This window comes from Sorex fumeus, unplaced genomic scaffold (genome assembly GCF_029834395.1).
Source record: "Sorex fumeus unplaced genomic scaffold, SorFum_2.1 ptg000044l, whole genome shotgun sequence".
Classification (NCBI taxonomy): Eukaryota; Metazoa; Chordata; class Mammalia; order Eulipotyphla; family Soricidae; genus Sorex; species Sorex fumeus.
Genome location: NW_026606101.1, coordinates 15,761,231 through 15,780,024, shown reverse-complemented (window position 1 = coordinate 15,780,024; position 18,794 = coordinate 15,761,231). Strand labels below are relative to the sequence as shown.

General features: G+C 42.4%; 1 protein-coding gene across 1 annotated transcript; it reads left to right on the top strand.

The window, feature by feature from the left end:
* The first annotated feature begins 500 nt into the window (after positions 1–500).
* On the top strand, positions 501–17,677 carry LOC130030317 (signal-regulatory protein beta-1-like). The gene is made up of 4 exons (XM_056121561.1): positions 501–539; positions 869–893; positions 10,413–10,775; positions 17,550–17,677. Exons 1-4 carry the CDS (start codon positions 501–503, stop codon positions 17,675–17,677), a joined length of 555 nt encoding a protein of 184 aa, XP_055977536.1.
* Positions 17,678–18,794: the final 1,117 nt, after the last annotated feature.

Here is an 18,794-nt window from a genome sequence, read left to right as displayed (position 1 = left end):
TATCCCCAGACAACTGTCACATATGCCAATTCATAGGTTGTTTTATGGACAATGTTTTCATTTCTAAGATAATGCCTGACAGTTGATTCACTGAGACACAAAATTTATGTTCTCTGTGCCTGGCACTACATTGCCACATCCAGATTCTGACTCTCATATACTGTCCTAAGCATGTCATCTTCAGGAACAAAGCAGAAACTGGCTTCTTTTATCGTTTAGGGGAACATCCACATTGCACTCTTACAACAACACTAAATGTTGCCAGTGACATTAATAAATGGTTGGAATAAAGAGGCTTTTCAGAAACCATATGACTCTATCCCAAATTGTCCAGTTCCCTTAAATCCTCTTCAAATCTTCTGAACCACGCCAGCAGAATGTAACCTTAAGCTCATCATGGTCAGGATCCCTAACTTGGGAGTCTGGGACATAACTCACAGCCAGACATCACTCTTGAACCTGGGAGCTCCTGAGTGTAAAATCACCATGAAGGCTGCAAGATGTATGAAAGTTCAAGTGGAGACATCATAGGAACCAAGGTGAGGAGGAAGTATTTTTTCTAATAGGCTAAGCAAGTCTCATTGATAACACTTGGTGTATAACTTTTCAGCTTTAACCCCTCCCCTGCCCGACTTCTTCACAACAAAGAATCAAGAAATGCCTAGATGTAGAGCAGGTTATTGTTTTGCACTTCTTTCACTGGTGAGAGTCACTTCCTCTCATGTCAGGAAAGGTTGCCCAGGGCAACCTTATCTGCACAGAGCAGAGTTGGTTCCACCAGCACACACACTCAACACTTCAGGCTCCTTGGGAGTCCAGGATGTCAGTCTTGCTCCTCTGGCTCTACCTTCTTCCTCTCCACCTACAGCTGACTCAACTGCTAGGACTCACAGGTGAGAAGCATGTTGGGTAGAATTCCCTTTTTTCTAACTTCCCTGTGGATATTTAAGTTTCTAGTAAACTTGGAGTAAGGCCAGGGTCTGGGCATTTTCTCAGAGCAGGAAGGCAAGGTTTGAACTCTTTCTCTGATCCTTTTCAACTATCTTTGTCATAGCTGTCCTTTCTCTACTGTTCTTGGGCATTAGTATTATATTACATTTATTTTATATCCACAAATGAGAATAATCATTCTGCGCCTGTCCTTCTCCTTCTGCTTCCTTCACTCAGCATGATACTCTCTGTGTTTTTCCATTATATGTGAATTTCATTATATGTGAATTTCCAGCTGCGTAGTATTCCACTGTGTAGATGATCACTCTGGATAAGAATAGGGTGCTGAAAGTAGATATAGGAACAAATATTATAGCCTCTCAGTATTTGTATTGCAAACCGTAATGCCCAAAAGGAGACTAAGTGTGAGAGAGTAAAAAGGAAAATGCCAGCCATAGAGACAGGCCGAAGAGGTGATGTGGCAGGAGGGAAACTAGAGACATTAGTGGTAGGAAATGTACACTGGTAGAGGCATGGGTGTTGGAACATTTTATGACTAAAATCCTATCATGGACAGCTTTGTAACTGTGTGTCTCACTGTGATCAAATAAAATAACTTATTAAACAAACAAAGAAACAAATTGATTCTCTGTGAACCCATTGCCTGCAGTTGTTAAGAATGGTGGTGAAACAGATAATGCAACTAAAAGCAACCTGAGAAGTAAGCTTTGTGTGTTTAACTTGTGTAACTCTCACATCATCTTGTGTAAATGCTATAACCACCTTATCTGATTTGAAGATGGGGAGAGGAAATAAGCTGTCCATCTAAGTCAGCAAGTAGATCATCCAGGAATCAAGTCCAGGTAGTGCAGATTCAGATCATGTTTGAATCTTGTTATGCCCCTTAGCTCCCTGAGGAAAGCAGAAGAAGAAAATATAGAAAGAAAATCAGCAAAGCCTGGCATACCCGTGACGTATTCAATATGCCAAACACAGTAACAACCAGTCTCAAAAAATGGAGATGCTACTGGGCCTGCTCGAGCAAATTGATGAACAACAGGAGGACAGAGAGAAAACAAGACCAATAGATATCAGCATCACTGAGATCTCCAGAGTTCAGAGTTGGCTCTATATATTCCCATACTTTTGTTCCTATCTACTTTATTATGTACTGAGTGTTGCGTGAATATTCTTTCAGTTGGAGACCCAGAGACAAGACACATAAGAGGAATGTAGAGAGCATGGAGGGCCAAGGCGTCGATCTGGCTCCAGGAGAAGAGAGACTGCTAGAGGCCTCTTTTTAGTCTATTTTTTATTAGTTGCATCCTAAGGGCCTCATCACAGAGAAAGACTCACTAACGAGAGTACTAACAGTTATAGGGTAAGCATCCATCAAAAGAACATCAGGGTATACGTTGTCTTATCAAAGCTATGTGGTCATGATTAAAATGTCAGAGGAAGATATGGAGCTGGACACGTAGGTTCTACAGATTACATTCCCCACATTCTTGTGGTATGTTATACACACACACACAAAAGAGAAGACTCATACTGATACTTCAAGGTAAAACCAGATTAAGTATGTGTAAGAGAGCCTATGAGAGCGGGCATATGAGAGCATGCTGTACTTTTCTAGATCATCCAGACTCACAAGCTTAGCTCGCCCACTATACTCAAAAGGGGGCCTCTACTTTCTACTTTCTGCTTTCAGGGCAGTGTCCAGAGGCTCGTCCTAATGTCCTGGCTTAGCACCAACAGAGTTTTTAATATGTATTGCAATTTCTTTCATCTTGTGGGGGATATATTTGGGCAACACTAGGCAGTGCTCAGGGCTTATTCTTAGCTCTGTGTTCACAAATCATTCCTGGCTGTGCTCATGGGACCATATTTGGTGGCAGGGATCAAATCAGGGTTGCCTATGTGCAAGGAAAGTGCCTTAACTCCTGTACTGTATCACCACCTTTATTCATTGGAATTTCTCTTTTTAAAAGTAAAGAACATTTATTGGACATTTATTGTTTAAAGAAAGCCATTTTAAAATATAACAAATATAATGTTAACACTCATACAATTATTGAAAAGACACATATATAAATATTTCTGTACAGATGAGAAGACTAATTGCTCCCATTTATGAGTTATTATTTTCATTTTTTAAATTTTATTTTTATAAAATTGTTCACCGTAGCTGATTACATTCAATATTTAAACACCGATCCCACCACCATTACTCCTTCCCTCCACCATTTTTTCACCAACACTAATGCCTGTCCCACAGGTAGATGCTAAACAATTTATTTTGTATTGCTTGTTATGAATAGTATAGGATGTTGTGTGGTCAAGAAAAGAGGCCACATGCTCCTGGAGATCTAAAACTTTAAATAACTGGGGTGCGAAGACATCTCTGCAGCGTTCTCTTCCGAGATTCATTTGTGAGTCTCTGGTTCTTGGCCATTATTGTGCTTAAATGGTATCAGGAGGCAGTTCATGGCTGTGACAGCCAAGGCCCGAATGGGCAGTGGGAGGGGGAGGGACGGCACATATTCACCTCCATGTGACCTGGAGCTTTCAGTTACTGATTCCGTGTACCGGGGCTTTTCTTCTGGAGGGTTAAGGCCACTGGGGTTCATCTGGAGTAGGCAGAGAGAGAGAACATCTGAGGCACCCCAGTGAAATCAGCTCAGCACAGGGTCCTGGGACATCTCTGTGGTGAGCTCTCATTTTCTGTGATTCTTTTGTGAGTCTCGAGTTCTTAATTTTAGTGGCTAATTTCTTTACATCCTCAAAACAACCTTGTTTTCTAACTTGGGGCTCCCTTCCCTTCCTTTCACTTACTTCTCTGTCCCCCTTCCCCTTGCTTCCTCTTCGCTTACCCTTCTTCATTCCTTCCCCTCATTCCTTCCACTTACCCTTCCCTTTCCCTCCTTTTCTCTTCCACAGCATTATGGACTGAAAAGACCTCACAGATACACACAGGCAAACACTCTACCACTGAGCTATGTGTCTGTAAAGTGTCTATTAAAGTAGTTCTCAGTTTACATGAAGTGTTCATTGAACAGAGGTTTACATGCTCCTGTTCCAGTTTCACTACCTCCTTTCCTGCTTTTCTAAATTTACTTCTCCCTTTCTCCAATATCTTAAGACATACAAACTTCTCTCTTGACATGAGTAGAAATTTTTACATTGCCATATTGGAGTACCTTTGGGATAATTATTATCAATATCTGTTTTTAACCCATATTGGCATCCTACTGTGCCACTTGAAGCTTCAACACAACAGGAAATACAATGTTGATACATGTTCATGTTCATGAACATTTACTAACTGCCATATTGGAAATGCCCCAGTATTCTCTCCTGGGATCATGAACTCTGAAGTAAAGGTAAAGGTAAAGGCCCTCCCGTTGATCGTCGATTTGCTCGAGCAGGCCCAGTAACGTCTCCATTGGAGACTTTGTTGTTACTGTGTCTGGCATATCGAATACTCTCGGTAGCTTGCTGGGCTCTCCGATAAGGGCGGAGGAATCGAACTCGGGTAGGCCATGTTGGCCGCTTGTAAGGCGAATGCCCTACCCGCTGTGCTATCGCTCCAGCCCTCTGAAGTAAATACTCTTATTTCTCCTAACCCACAGATGAGAAAAGGGACTCAAGGTCATTTAAGGTAAAAGAAAACCTGTGACTTGAATTCAGGGAGTCTGATACTAGAGCTCACAGTTTAACTCTAACTCTTGTTAAACACTAATCAATCTACACAAATACTTTCAGCCAATATTATCTCTATAGCTGCTGTCAGTGGGTGTGAAGAGTACAGAAGAGAGCTCGTGTGTGTTTGTCCCTTGGGGCCTCTTTGTTCTGTATGTATGCAAGCAGGTTTTATTTTTTGGAAATTAGATGGAATGCCCATGTGGTTTTTTTTTAATAGTGAGACATCATGAGGTACAGTTACAGACTTACACATTTTTGTGCTTGGGTTTCAATTATACAATGATCAAATACCCATCCCTCCACCAGTACCCATTTCCCACCACCACGGATCCCAGTATCCCTCCCACCCCCCGTCCCCCCATCTCACCCTGCCTCCGTGTCAGGGCATTCCCTTTTGTTCTCTCTCTCTTATTGGGTGTTTTGGTTTGCAAAAGAGGCAATGGGTGACAATCATGTTTGGTATGTGGTCTACTTTCCGCATGCTTCTCCCATTCTGGGAGGATCCTCCCAACACCTTTATTTGGTGTTCCCTTCTCTATCTGAGCTCCCTTTTCCCCTAGCATGTGTGGTTGGCCTCCAAGCCATAGAGTAAAATTCCTGGTACTAATCTTGGCCATTCTTGGGTGTTAGTCTCCTATTTTGTTACTTAATGTTCCCCAGATGAATGCAATCTTTCTATGTCTATTCCTTTCTTTCTGAGTCATTTCGCTTAACATGATACTTTCCATGTAGTACCACTTGTATGTAAATTTTATGACTTCGTCTTTTCTAACAGCTACATAGTACTCCATTGTGTAAATGTACCAAAGTTTCTTTAACCAGTCATCTGTGGATAAAAGACCTCAACATCAGACCGGAATCCATAAGGTTCATTGAGGTAAAAGTTGGCAATACCCTCCATGACATAGAAGCTAATGGTGTCTTCAAAGATGTCACAATGCTGGCCAAGCAAGTTGAAAACAGAGATAGACAAATGGAACTATCTTAAACTAAGAAGCTTCTGCACCTCAAAAGAAACAGTGACCAAAATGCAAAGACAGTCTACAGAATGGGAAAGGATATTCGCCAAATACACATCCGATAAGGGGTTAATACAAGGATATACAAAGTACTGGTTGAACTCTACAAGAAGAAAACATTCAACCCCATTAAAAAATGGGGAGATGAAATGGATAGAAACTTTCACAAAGAAGAAATCCGAATGGCTAAAAGGCACATGAGAAAATGCTCCACATCATTAATCATCAGGGAGATGCAGATCAAAACCAAAATGAGATATCACTTCACACCACAGAGACTGGCCCTTATCCACAAGAACAAAAGCAACCAGTGCTGGCGCTGATGTGCTGAGAAAGGGACACTGCTTCACTGTTGGTGGGAATGCCGACTGGTTTGGCCCTTTTGGAAAACAGTATGGACGATTCTCAAAAAATTAGAAACTGAGCTCCCATTTGATCCAGCAATACCACTCCTGGGAATATATCCCAGAGAGGCAAAAAAGTATAGTCGAAGTGACATCTGCAATTGTTTGTTCATTGCAGCACTCTTTACAATAGCCAGAATCTGGAAAGCAGCTTTTGTTTTATATGAACTCATCTACTTAGGAAGCAGTTTCTTGCACAATGTTTACTGAAATTATCACTAAAAATAAAACTCAAAGATCAAGGGAGTGCCACATCGCTTACATTTGTAGACATACAGTTATTTACTGACCTCACACTGTGTGTCAGATTGTTAAAGAAATTGGAGTGTGCTGACTAATATAGAGACAAAATAGTTGCTATTATAATGCTTAGTATTTGGGGGTAATGGAAAATGTCAGTAAAATAGACATAAAAGATAATTAATCTTGTATATAAGAAAGTGTCTTATGAATTAAAAATTAGAAAGTACTCCAGACAAAATATTTGGGAGTAGATGAAGAATGAAGGATGACATGTGTGTTAAACAGCAGTTTGATGGACTTGACAAAAAAGGGAGATTTGAGCAAAGCTTAGAATACAGTGCAGGATGGACCGTGAAAATTTCTGGGGGAAAAGTGACAGGGAACAACATCTGCAAGGACTTTGAGAAAAAAAATTCTTCCGGTTGTGCACAAAGATTTAATTTTGCTCTGATCTTGCACATATCTTGCACATATTTTTTTTGCAGTGGTTGAAAAAAATAGGTTTCATATTGCAAGGTTTTAAGGAAGGAAGCCACTTGCTCCATGATGAGTATGAAATGATTCTGCATTTAGTTCAGAATAAACAAAACAACAGAGATAGAAACAACTAGAGAATTCCAGAAGTCACTGTGTTCATGACCATGAAACCAAGTGGACTGTGACAAGTCAGTAGTTAGTAGAGACAAAGTTGAGAGCTCACCTTTGGGACGAATGCTGATGAGGAGTCAACAGGATTTCCTGGTGCACAGTGCTGGAGTGAGAAAGAGAAACCCAAGGGCTTGGTATCTGACATCTGGGAGAATCAAGCTGATAGCAAGGGTATGGGAAGAAATTAGGAATTCAGGTACTAAGTGTGTGATGTTTCCTTCCAAATAAGGATCCAGCCTAGAAGAATTGAAAAGTCCATAATCTGTAGGAAAGGTTTGGACTAGAGTGTGAATGTGTGAATTTTGGATACGAGGGCAGAGTTTCTTCATTCGCCCTCTATTTCAGTTCTTTCCTCTCTCCATTATTCAGTTCACTCGTCTCTTCAAGATTCAGTTATAATGATTCCCACTTTGTCACATAAACAGTCATTTTTCACACAGCTTCCCATTGTCAAACATCTTCTCTTATTTTTATATATAAAGTTTTGGACTTGGGGCCACGTCTAGTGATGTTTAAGCTCTGTGCTCAGGGATCACTCCTGGCAGTGCTCAAGACTCTATGCAGTGCCAGGGCATTGAACCCTGAACAGTCTCTCCAGCCCCCAATCTTTTTCTCCTGACTTAAGACCCAACCCACCTGAGGCCTTGACCACAGTAACAAGCCTGGTGTGTACTGTGAGAGCAGTAACAAGCCTGGTGTGTACCTTGAGAGCAGCGCCTCCTTAGGAGTCAGCCCAGTGATACAGATGCTGAGTGGGTGCACTTGACCAGCTCACACATGCAAAGTGGAACTACAACTCTCCCACTGAGCATCAAAGAAACAGTAAAAGAGCACAGGATTTATTCGTGGTTCAGCAACAGGTCTCTGCTATCAGAGATATACATAAGATACTTCAAATCAGTAGGAGCATTTTTTGTGCGTGTGTTTTTATATGATTCTAGAACATGCCTAGTCCTTGGGGAGGTAATTCAACAGGGAAGTCTTTACTTGGTGTGAAAAATCATGGATGACTCATGGTCCATCAATTTATAACTTATTTTGTCCAAGCAAAGCTAATAGCTCTGTCTTTTCAAGACACAAATTTGAAGCCTGCTATTTCTTGATCTCTTGCCTCCCTAGTCTCTCTCCACACTAAAACATTCATTTTTAAAATATCTACTTGCCTTCCGTACCACACACACATGTTCTTTTTCCCCCTTGAAATATTTAATGAAAATCAAAGAGTAATGACCTTGTTCAAGGTCAGACTTGTTATTGTGTTAATTATACATGAACCTGCCTGTTAAGAGTTAGTGGCAATCCAGCACATTCACAGGTGGTGAGTTCATAAGCACCACATATTTCAGAACTTTCTAACATCCTAAATAAAAATTGTGTATCCCAAAGAACTGCCCTTATCTTACCACTCCCTAGCTCCAAGTTGCCTTTCCCTCTATAAATTTGTTCTTTGTAGGTACTTTATTGTAGGATAACACTCTTTTGTCCTTTCTCAGGTAGCTTAGGTTTGTCAGGTCACATCCATCTAAGGATACTGAACTTGTATTGTAAGCAATGTCCTTTCTGTGTGGACACAGGAAGACAGTTAATATTATGCTTTGTAACTTGGGAGTTGATTGACTCTGAATAATATTTACTCCTGAGCATCTGATTTCTTGACTCAGTTGCCCTTAGTTCCTAGCACCCCAAAAGCAGGGTCCCAACGAGGGACTGAATGGACCCAGGGAAAGCTGTGAGCTACCCTTGCATCGAAATGGGCTAGGCCAAAGAGCCACAATACTCAACTATAAGTTGAGGGCATGATCATGGACAAATGCTGTCATGATCCAAACGTAAGTAACAACGAGACTAGGACCCTGCTGGAGCTAGGAAGATTAACCTGGCCTGAGGACTGCGAAATGTATAGTGAGATGTTCTCAGGAAGAACCAAACTAAGTTTATATCTCTTACTGTGCTCATACAGAATGACATTGCTAGAAGTATTAGAAGTAGATTTATTACAACTATTTAAGTAGATTACTAACTGAGGGAAGAACACACCCTTGTTGGGATCCCACCCTTGGGCGGATCTTCTAGTAACCTGGAGTAATCTCTGTAGATGAGATTTCATCCTTGAGTTAATCTCCTTGGAGGAGTGGTCTTACCTCTCTTTGTTGATTCGTCAATATTCAACCCACCTTTATGTCACCATCTTATGTGACTGCTATATAAACTAAGACAGTAAGCTTGGAGAGAGGAGAGTCAGAAGCAAGAAAACTCGGGCTCCAGAGATCCAGAGTCAGAGTCAGAAGGAGAGAGGTTCCAAGATTGGGGCCCAGGAGAGAAGGAGGCAGAGAAAGACAGGCATGAAGAGGATTGGAATAAACTACTATTGATATAGACCGGCCTGGCCCTCGTTTCTTCTTCCGTCTGCCCTTGGCCAACAGCCGTTCCGATCCAGGCCACACACAGCGGCTCAAGAGCACCGAACGCAGGCGGTGAGACAGTGAATCCGTGAACACACAACCTTCGGCGTGATAAGATTTTACACTTTATATGTCACTGTCACTGTCACTGTCTTCCCGTTGTTCATCGATTTGTTCAAGCAGGCCCAGTAATGTCTCCATTGGAGACTTTGTTTGTTACTGTGTTTGGCATATCGAATACATCACGGGTAGCTTGCCAGGCGCTGCCGTGCGGACGAGATACTCTCGGTAGCTTGCCAATGTGGGGAAATATTTCTCCTTTTACATTTGAATTATTTCAATTAATATGTATGTCAAGTTTATTTGAGTTATAGAATTTTATTAGTGAATAGAAATGAAACTATTCTATTTTGTACACATATCACATTATGTTCAGTCATTCATCTGTTGATGAAATATTCTTTCACTTTAGGGCAATAAACTTTTGATAATTGTCATAGCAGAATTATGACACCAATATGTACTGATCAGGCAATAAAAAATAAAATCATGTTCATTACTTATAAATATTGATATATATGTTAGGATTTGCACCTTCCTCTCACTGGTACTCAGACTAAGTGGCAGATACCATCAGGACCATTATCTGGGGAAGAGGAGGGTGGATTTACTGAAGTTCTGGCAGATCAGTTATATCCAATTGGAACCCCCATCCTTTTGCTCATACTCACTGGTCAGAATAATCACATGGTTTTCCACAATGCCATGGAGCAAAAATCCAACAGTCACTCAAGCCAGATAGTGGAGGGAAAGGAGTGTTGGCTGAAGCCATATATTCCAGAAAAAGCTCCTAAACTACCCTCTCTGCCATGTCCTTAACCTCCTTGTTGCAGTTTCCTCCTTTGCATCACACTCATGCTGTGGAGGTTCATGGTGGGGCAACATAAGATTCACACAATGTGCTGAACTCACCATGCTCATTGGTGTAGGTTTCTGACAGAGAGTTGTGGAAACCTACAGACTGACAAGGATGAGTGAAGAGCTGCTTGTGTTTTCCTCAGGAGTGGCCGGGCAGGATGTGGAGCTGCAGGTGATCCAGCATGACAAGTTCATGTCAGTGGCCACAGGAGAGACGGCCACTCTGAACTGCTCCCTGACTTCTCTGATTCCCGTGGGCCCTGTCAAGTGGTTCAGGGAGAGAATGGGTGACCGGGGAGAGATCTACAACTTTGGAGGCAAAGGCCACTACCCTCGAGTGACCAGTGCTTCAAATGCAACCAAGAGAGACAACTTGGACTTTTCCATCCGCATCCGTGACATGAACAAGGCCGACACGGGCCTCTACTACTGTGTGAAGTTCCAGAAGGGAAGCATGGAAGATAGGGAGTTCAAGTCTGGGCTAGGCACATGGGTCATTGTAAGTGGTGAGTACTCTGGCAGCGGGGGGGGGGGGGGGGGGGGGGGGGGGGCGGTGCGGGGTATTTATTGTCCTTTTGTGTGACCACAGTCAGTCAGGCCAGCCTTGCTTCTGAGAACAAGAACTAACAGCAGGTGAAGAGTTCATGCTTAACCTTGAATCTGTTTCACAGTCTACTTCACCTGCCTTTGGAGATCAAATGATGTTGAAGTCACCAAGTCCTGCACTTTGCACTCTGAGGGCTCCTCTCAAAGTGGAGCTTCTTCTCTTTCCTCAGCACTCATTATGTTCCCAGCTCTGCTTTAGGCTCACGGAAACAGGGGTCAGCTCAATAACTGGAGGTTTTTCTCCAAAATGATTAAATCCTCTTTCCTCCAACAAGGACCCAGCAATAGGGCTGCTTTTGGTTTTTGTTTTTTTGTTTTGTTTTGTTTTGTTTTTTGAGAAACAGCCTGACAAGACAGTTCTTTCTTTCTTTCTTTCTTTCTTTTATTCTTTCTTTCTTTTTTCTTTTACTGAATTACTGTGAGATACAGTTACAAGCTTTCATGTTTGAGTTACAATCAAACAATGATAAAGTACCCATTCCTCCCATCCCATCCCTACAATCCCATTCCGCACCACCAATCTCCCTAGTATAACCCCGTTTCCCACCCTCCCCCTGCCTACATGGCAGGCAATTTCCCCCATACTCTCTCTGTAGTTTGGGGCATTATGGTTTGCAATACAGATACAGAGAGGTTATCATATTTGGTCCCTTATCTACTTTCACAACACATCTCCCATCCCAACCGATCCCTCCAACTATCATTTTCTTAGTGATCCCTTCTCTATTCCAGCTGCCTTCTAACCCTGCACATGAGGCAGGCTTCCAACTATGGAGCAAGACAAGACAATTCTAAGAGGCACACATTCTTCAGTCTGACAAGCTGACAGTCACCAGGGCTACCCATTTATAGGAGGGCTGTCAGGAAACTCTCCAAGGGTTCAGAGAAAGACTCACACAACCATTGAAAGCTCTGAGCAGACCAGATGACCTTGGAAAGTTCTCAGCCAGGGAAAATTCCACAGTCAGGTTACAAAAGGCTGCCTGATGAGATGATGGGAAAACATGAGACCAAATAGCAGAGCATTAGCCTCCTGACCCCACTCTACTCTCATTTATATCTTGTTTCTTAATCCTCAGCAGCACCTTCTTCACGTGGCTGGTCCTCAGCAGATGAGCAGTGGTGCTGTCATCCCAAAGCTGTGTCCAGAATTCTTAGTTTCCACATCAGTGAAGTGGTGGCTTTAGTTCAGGTCTGTGAAGTGCAGAGATGGGTAGAAAGTCCTGTGGAAGCATCACAAGTGTCACTGAGCTCCAGGGGAAAGCCTGGTGAGCCGTCTGCCTGGGATACATCCCTGATCTACCTCCTTGTCTCTATGACCTCTGACCTGTCACTCCACATGGGGTCAGGGTCCTCCTCTGTCAGTGATGTTCCCTTCTTACTCCACAGTTTCACATTTGTGGACTGACCACTGGGGTGTTCATGAGCTGTGTGGGTGCCGGGAGCTTCCTGCCTGTCAGCCAGGATGTTCTGAAGCCAGAAGACATCAAACAGTCACTCTCCTCCTTAAAGGTCTCAGGTAGATGTGAGGTGAGGGCAGGAGGTGCCTATCAGCCCTGGTTTCTCTGTACAACATTGTGCAAAACACTGACTAACCTCCCCAGGTTCAGCTCCACCTGCACATTCTGACTGAACTGGGCAGTGTGGCCAGGGCAGCTGAATATCTGATCTCCAAAGGCTGCTCATCACAGTCAAGAGGAATGTCACTGCAGCATCATAGAGATGCCCTCTACTGAAAATTGTGCTACCTTGCGCTGCTGCACCAGAGACACCTCTTTGGGACTTTGGGCACTTTGGAAGTGCATATGGAAGTGACTGCTCACTGGAGTCCCAAGTTATTTTCGTCATTACAACAACCAGCACACTACCAACCAAAGGTTTGGACTAGAAAAGAACAGACGGAGACCCTGATCAAATCCAACTTTCCCTGCTAGGAAACCCTTCTTAGAAAAGTGTGTGTGTTGCAACAGCAACTGGGACCCATATACACAACAAGGTAACCCGAGGCCCTCCCTGCTTCAGTTAACATGCGTGACTGTCAAAGCTACCCTGCCATGTATCTGGGTTCCAGCTGCCACACAAGGGTTTATTTATTTCATTTTTGGATTACAGTTATATTGTTCACACTGCTTGCTAGACCTTTGCTTATTTAACTTGTTCTCCCCCTAATTAAAACTGTGCCTAAGCACCTACTCTGTGCTAGATACTTTGCTATTGATTTTATTCTTGTGTCAAGAGCACTCTCAGTGTTTAAGCTTCTAAGTAGCTCTGTGTGCCTAAGAATGATTAAAGATAAGGAACCTCTTTACCTTGATTTCTGAATTCATCCTAAACTATAGCAGCAGTCAAATTCAAAAGTTTCAGAATGTTTATGGGCCCTGACATCACAGATGGGAGAAGTAGAGTTACCTGAGAATTGACTTCATACAGTTCCTTAAAGGAAATTCTTGTTTCTTGATTTCCAGGTCCAGAGACAGACCTGTGCACTGCATCGTACATACATGTCCTCCTGGGCTTCTTCTTTGGATCCAAAGTGCTGTTGGTGCTTGGTGTCCCTGCCATTTATGTCTACAAGAAGTTGAGGGTCTGACTGTAAGTTGTGGGGGGAATGTTGCAGTAGTAGACAGGCCAAGTTCTCTCCAATGAAGGAAAAGTCAACAAAAGGGATCAGCCTGCAGGTCACACATGACCAGGACCCATGTGAAATTAAGAAAAGTAAATACATGTCCCTCAAAATCCTTAGGATATGGTGAATTTTTCTAATAGATCCTCCAGATTCAAGAAGTAGATGAGTCCTGTAGAATAATCTGGGTTCAGAGATGGCCACAGAGTTGTAGGCATAGGGAGAAGGAAGATAAATAAGAGGCAACAGCAAGGAGGTTCTTTGGAGACCTTCTCTAGAATATTCGATCATGGAGACATGTGACAGAAGCAAATCTCATCTGGGAGTAATTTTTGAGAAATTCAGTAGCAGCTGCTCTGAGGAATGTTTGTCCTCCCTGAACCACTTGTGACAGGGTAGGAGTGATGAAGAATGGGGGTCAAAGCCAGGAAACTGTTGATGTGTAAAACCCTCTCCCAGGAGATGCCTGTATTCCCAGGAAAGGTACTTCAGAAGGAGAGCAGCACCAGGACACACACAGGGGAGTATTCCTTGAATAAACAGATACTGAAGTGTGAACTGTTTCCTACAGCTATTTCCTCAAATCCGACTGTTACCACCTCAGTCTCTGCTGCCTCCTTTCCTTTCTGAGATTTGTGATCAAAAGAAAATGGAGATAAAAGAAGCTTCCAGAATGTTCTCCAGATGACTTCCCTCTCCTGAGACCTCCAAAAACCCCTGATACCCTTCTCCCACCCTGATGTGCCCAGTTCTGGGACTTTATCCACAGTCTAAAGCAAGGTTCATGGGAGCAAACTCAGATCGACTCTTGACATCACCCTAGAATATGAGAAACAATCACTCTAGAATATGAGAAACTTGACAAATCTGTGCATCTCAGAATATTGTTTATCTTCTGTTCTGGGTTGGCCTTGATCTACAGTCAAGAGTCACCTGAACTGGATTCCTTCATCCTCAAGACTCTTAAGTATACATTTTTATTAATCTTTATTTTTATCATTATTTTTAAAGAAATATTTTCCTCCTTCATATATGCTTATGCATTCTGCTCTTCAAACTCAGAAAGATATTTCCTGTCTGTGTCTGTCTGCATGCCTTCCTGTATATCTGTCTCTCTCTCTCTGTCTCTCTCTCTCTCTGTCTCTCTCTCTCTCTCTCTTTCTCCATATATATATGTTGAGAGAGAGAGAGAGAGAGAGAGAGAGCTAGATAGCTAAATATATAAACACATATATGTATATGTGTGCATCTCTGTCTGTGGTCATGTCCACACAATCTGCATATAATCTTCCTCTTTCTTTCTTTCTCTCTTTCTTTCTTTTTTTAAAATCCACCCATTTCTTAACCCAACTCACTACTCCTTTATGGTCACATATAATTTTCTCTTCTGAAGCCACTGCAATGGTCACAGTGGCTGTTTGAGAATCACTTAATCACTTAACTTCCCGTTAGTCGTCGATTTGCTCGAGCGGGCGCCATTAACGTCTCCATTTGTCCCTGTCGCGTGCTAGTGTAGCCCAATGGCATCTGTTCGCTCCGGGAACATGAAGGGCCTCAAACCGATCGTTCATGATCTTGACGAAGAAGTCTGACCATCTGGTAGGTGGGCGGCCACGCGGTCTTTTGACACCCTGTGGAATCCAATCAGTCAGTTTGAGAATATAAGGCATGATTCTTCTTCAAAAGGAACAGAATGAATAGATCAGGAAGCAAAAATGTCTGCCACTTAGAATAAACATACTTAAAAATTCACTAAAAACACAATCTCAAAGTAAAAGGTTGGAAAACATCTATACGTGAAAATGACAACTCATAAAGAGCAGGAAAGGTCATACTTGTGCCAGACCAAAGTTAATTCAAACTAGGGGTAGATAGTATATCCTGACTAAAGGATCAGTATATTGAAAACTTAACTGTTTTTTTTATTATTATTATTGAATTGCTGTGAGATACAGTTACAAGCTTTAATATTTGAGTTCCAATTATACAATGATCAAACACCCATCCCTCCACCAGTGCACATTCTCCACCACCAATGTCCCCAGTATACCCCCACTTTCCATCCCCTCCCGCCTCCATGGCAGACAATTTGCCCCATATTGCCTCTGAACTTTTGAGCATTATGGTTTGCAATACAGATACTGAGAGGCCGGTCATGTTTGGTCCTTTATCTACTTTCAGCACCCATTTCCCACCCCCAACAATTCCTCCAACCTTCATTGTTTCAGTGATCCCTTCTCTATTCCAGCTGCCTTCTCCCCCAGATCACGAGACAGGCTTCCAACTATGGTGCAATATTCCTGGTCCTTGTGGAGGACTTAACTCTTACCAACATGCAGGACCCAATGAAGGAACAGTAACTACAGAAACTCGACTAGATTGAGGAGACAATTTATGTCAATACAATAAGTGAGAAACTGCACTACCTCACTCTCATCAGTGGAAAAAAATCAGATAGAAATTATATATATATATATATATATATATATATATATATACAAGCCCTCAATGAGGAATTGGAAGAAGATAGTGAATGTATATTACAGTCATCCATATCTAATCCAAGTGCCTCAAATGTAACTACGCATTATTATCAAAGTACCAAATATATAACTACACATTATTATCCAGTGCACAGGTATCTTCAAGATAGAACACATGCTGGGACAAAAGACAAGGATACTTAAAGCCACAAAAATAGAAATGCTCTGCAGTCTCTTCTCAGATCAAAATGATATACAGGTAGAAAGTAACTATAAAAAGGGAGCCAGAAAAATTCAAATGTTTGAAAAATAAACATTATTAAATAATTCTCAGATCGAAGAGGATGTCAAAACATTTAAAAGATCCTTAAAATGTGTAATAATGAAGGCACAAGCTATCCAAATGTAGGGGACACACCAAAAGCTACATAAGAGAAAAGTTCCTAGCAATATTTTCGTTTATCAGGGAAAAAAACTAAAATGAAGCAATCTAACTGCACATTGCAATACACCAGAAAAAGAACAATGTGTAAAATTCAACTTAAGCACAAGGAAATAAATGATGAAAACTTGAGTAGAAATCAATGATATAAAAATTAAGAAATAATACAAATGGTTAATGAAACCAGGACCCAATCTGTCAAAAAATACAAAAAAGTAAACACTTTGTTCATACGCCAAAAACAAACAGACAAACAAAAGAAATGATACATCAATTAATCTGACAGTAATGAAAGGGCATAAGTTAAAATTCACAGCACAGAAATTTAACTTGGCAAGAAATTATGAACTACTATCTGTCATGACTGGAGATCTATAAGAAATGGAAAAATGTTCAAAATGTTACTTTTTTATTACTCATACATGGCTGCACTGTGCTTCAAAGTAAGGCTTATCTTTGATAGGACAAAGAAGCAGGTTGAGTGGACAGAACAACAAGGACACTGGCACTGACTGACCTGGAACACTGACCTGAGGCAGTGGTGTAGAATGTGCTTCACTGTGGCCCAACTTCCTTATATGAGAAAGCAGATCCATGGGAAGGTTTTGTCCCCCTGTCGAGACATGAAGTAATGGAGTAGTTTAGCTCAGAACAGTCCTTGTAAGAGTAATTATGCTTACAATCAACATATTATGTCTTCCCACCAACCCCCTTGATGACTGTTCCTCAATTTGGTTTCCTGATGGAAGCAACCAACAACTTTCTGTGGGAACAGATGGGCTCTCAGTCTTAGCCGTCCCCCATCCCCAACCCCCTCCCCCCGCGCCACATCTTTTACTCTCATTCCTGTCTTGTTTCTTAATCCTTAGTGGCACTCATTCTTCAACCCTGTTCACCTGAGCTGGTCCCAGGCCCCTAAGAATCCCACTGATGGGAGCAAGAAGACTGACTGATGGAACAAGAAGACCCTAACCAAAGGGAGAAACTGAAACTACACCAAAGGACCCAGACTGAGGAAGGAAATTCCCACTTGAAGAGAAATTGCTGATGAGCATGAAACTGGGGATTTGTTAATCAGGGTAGCACTGGGGCAAGTAGTTCCCAGCATGAGGGGCATATTCAACAGCTAAGGGCGCTACTGTGACTTCCAGGGTAAAGGGAAAAAGAAGAACTTTTCAGAGTTGTTACAGCCTCTTCACCCACATTGATACTGGCTACCACTTTGGAAAGGGTAAAGACAAGAGAAAGAAGTGATAGCTCAGTTAAGGAAGACACACACAGGGAGCAGCCATCCCCATATCTGTCTGATCCCTCAGCAACCTGCTCTCTCTAACATTGGAGAAAATGCAGCACTTGCTCTTCTTGATCAGAAACTTTACCCCGGAAATTTTCATGGTTCTTCCTGTGCCACCTGTGTGGAACACTGGAATGTGAGAACCTGTTGAAATTAGAAGTTGGATTCCTCAGGTACAGACCTGGGCTGGGCAGTCAACAAACAGGACCAGCTTGACTCTCACTTCACCATCAGATTACAGTGATGATGTAGGCAGGTAGATAGGGAAAGGCCCTTGGGAATGAAACTCCATTAACAAAGTTTCCTGGAAGAAGAATTCTAGGACTGACCCACCTTGTGGATACAGAAAACAAAGACCTGATAAGACCATCTACAGACCCTGAGGATATAGGCCTCCTCCCCATGAAGTTCCTCTTTTTGGACCTCCCTTTTAATCCAGTTAACTTTAGTGATTCAGCCCAAAGACCATCACTACTCCCAACCCCCAAGGTAACCTTAGCAACGGACTTTTACCTGGGAAGAAGCTTCATGTGGGGGCAGGCTGGAGAAACCCTATAAACCACCTTGAACAAAGGAAGGGGGCACATATGCTGCCTGAGCCCATGTGCTGCTTGCGCCCACGTGGCCAAGCACATGAGGGCTGAGCACATGTGTTGCCCGCATCTCCCCTCTTGAAATGTGTACTTTCATGCTTTCATGTCTAATGCTAGGATGTATGTAGGGGCTCTCTCTCAGTCCTTGGACAAGCCTGTGTTCTCTCGAGTACATTTTTCTCTCTCTCTCTTTCTCTCTCTCCCAGACACACACACATACACACCTTAAAAATTCTCCAAATAAAATCTATTTATTTCACTGCTTGTCTACTCCTGAAATTCCTTTCTGCGAGGCGAGACAAGAACCCAGTAACCCTGGGTCCTGGGTGGCAGAGGTGGTTGGGGAGAAAGTGACCCCTCTTTCTCCTCCCGCTTCACATAAGTCACCTGTGGGGCCCACCGACATCAATGTGAACCCAGCAATTTTAAAAATCTGGGTGATTTTTCTGTGTTTTCTCAGACCTTGTTGGACCATAAGTCAGCT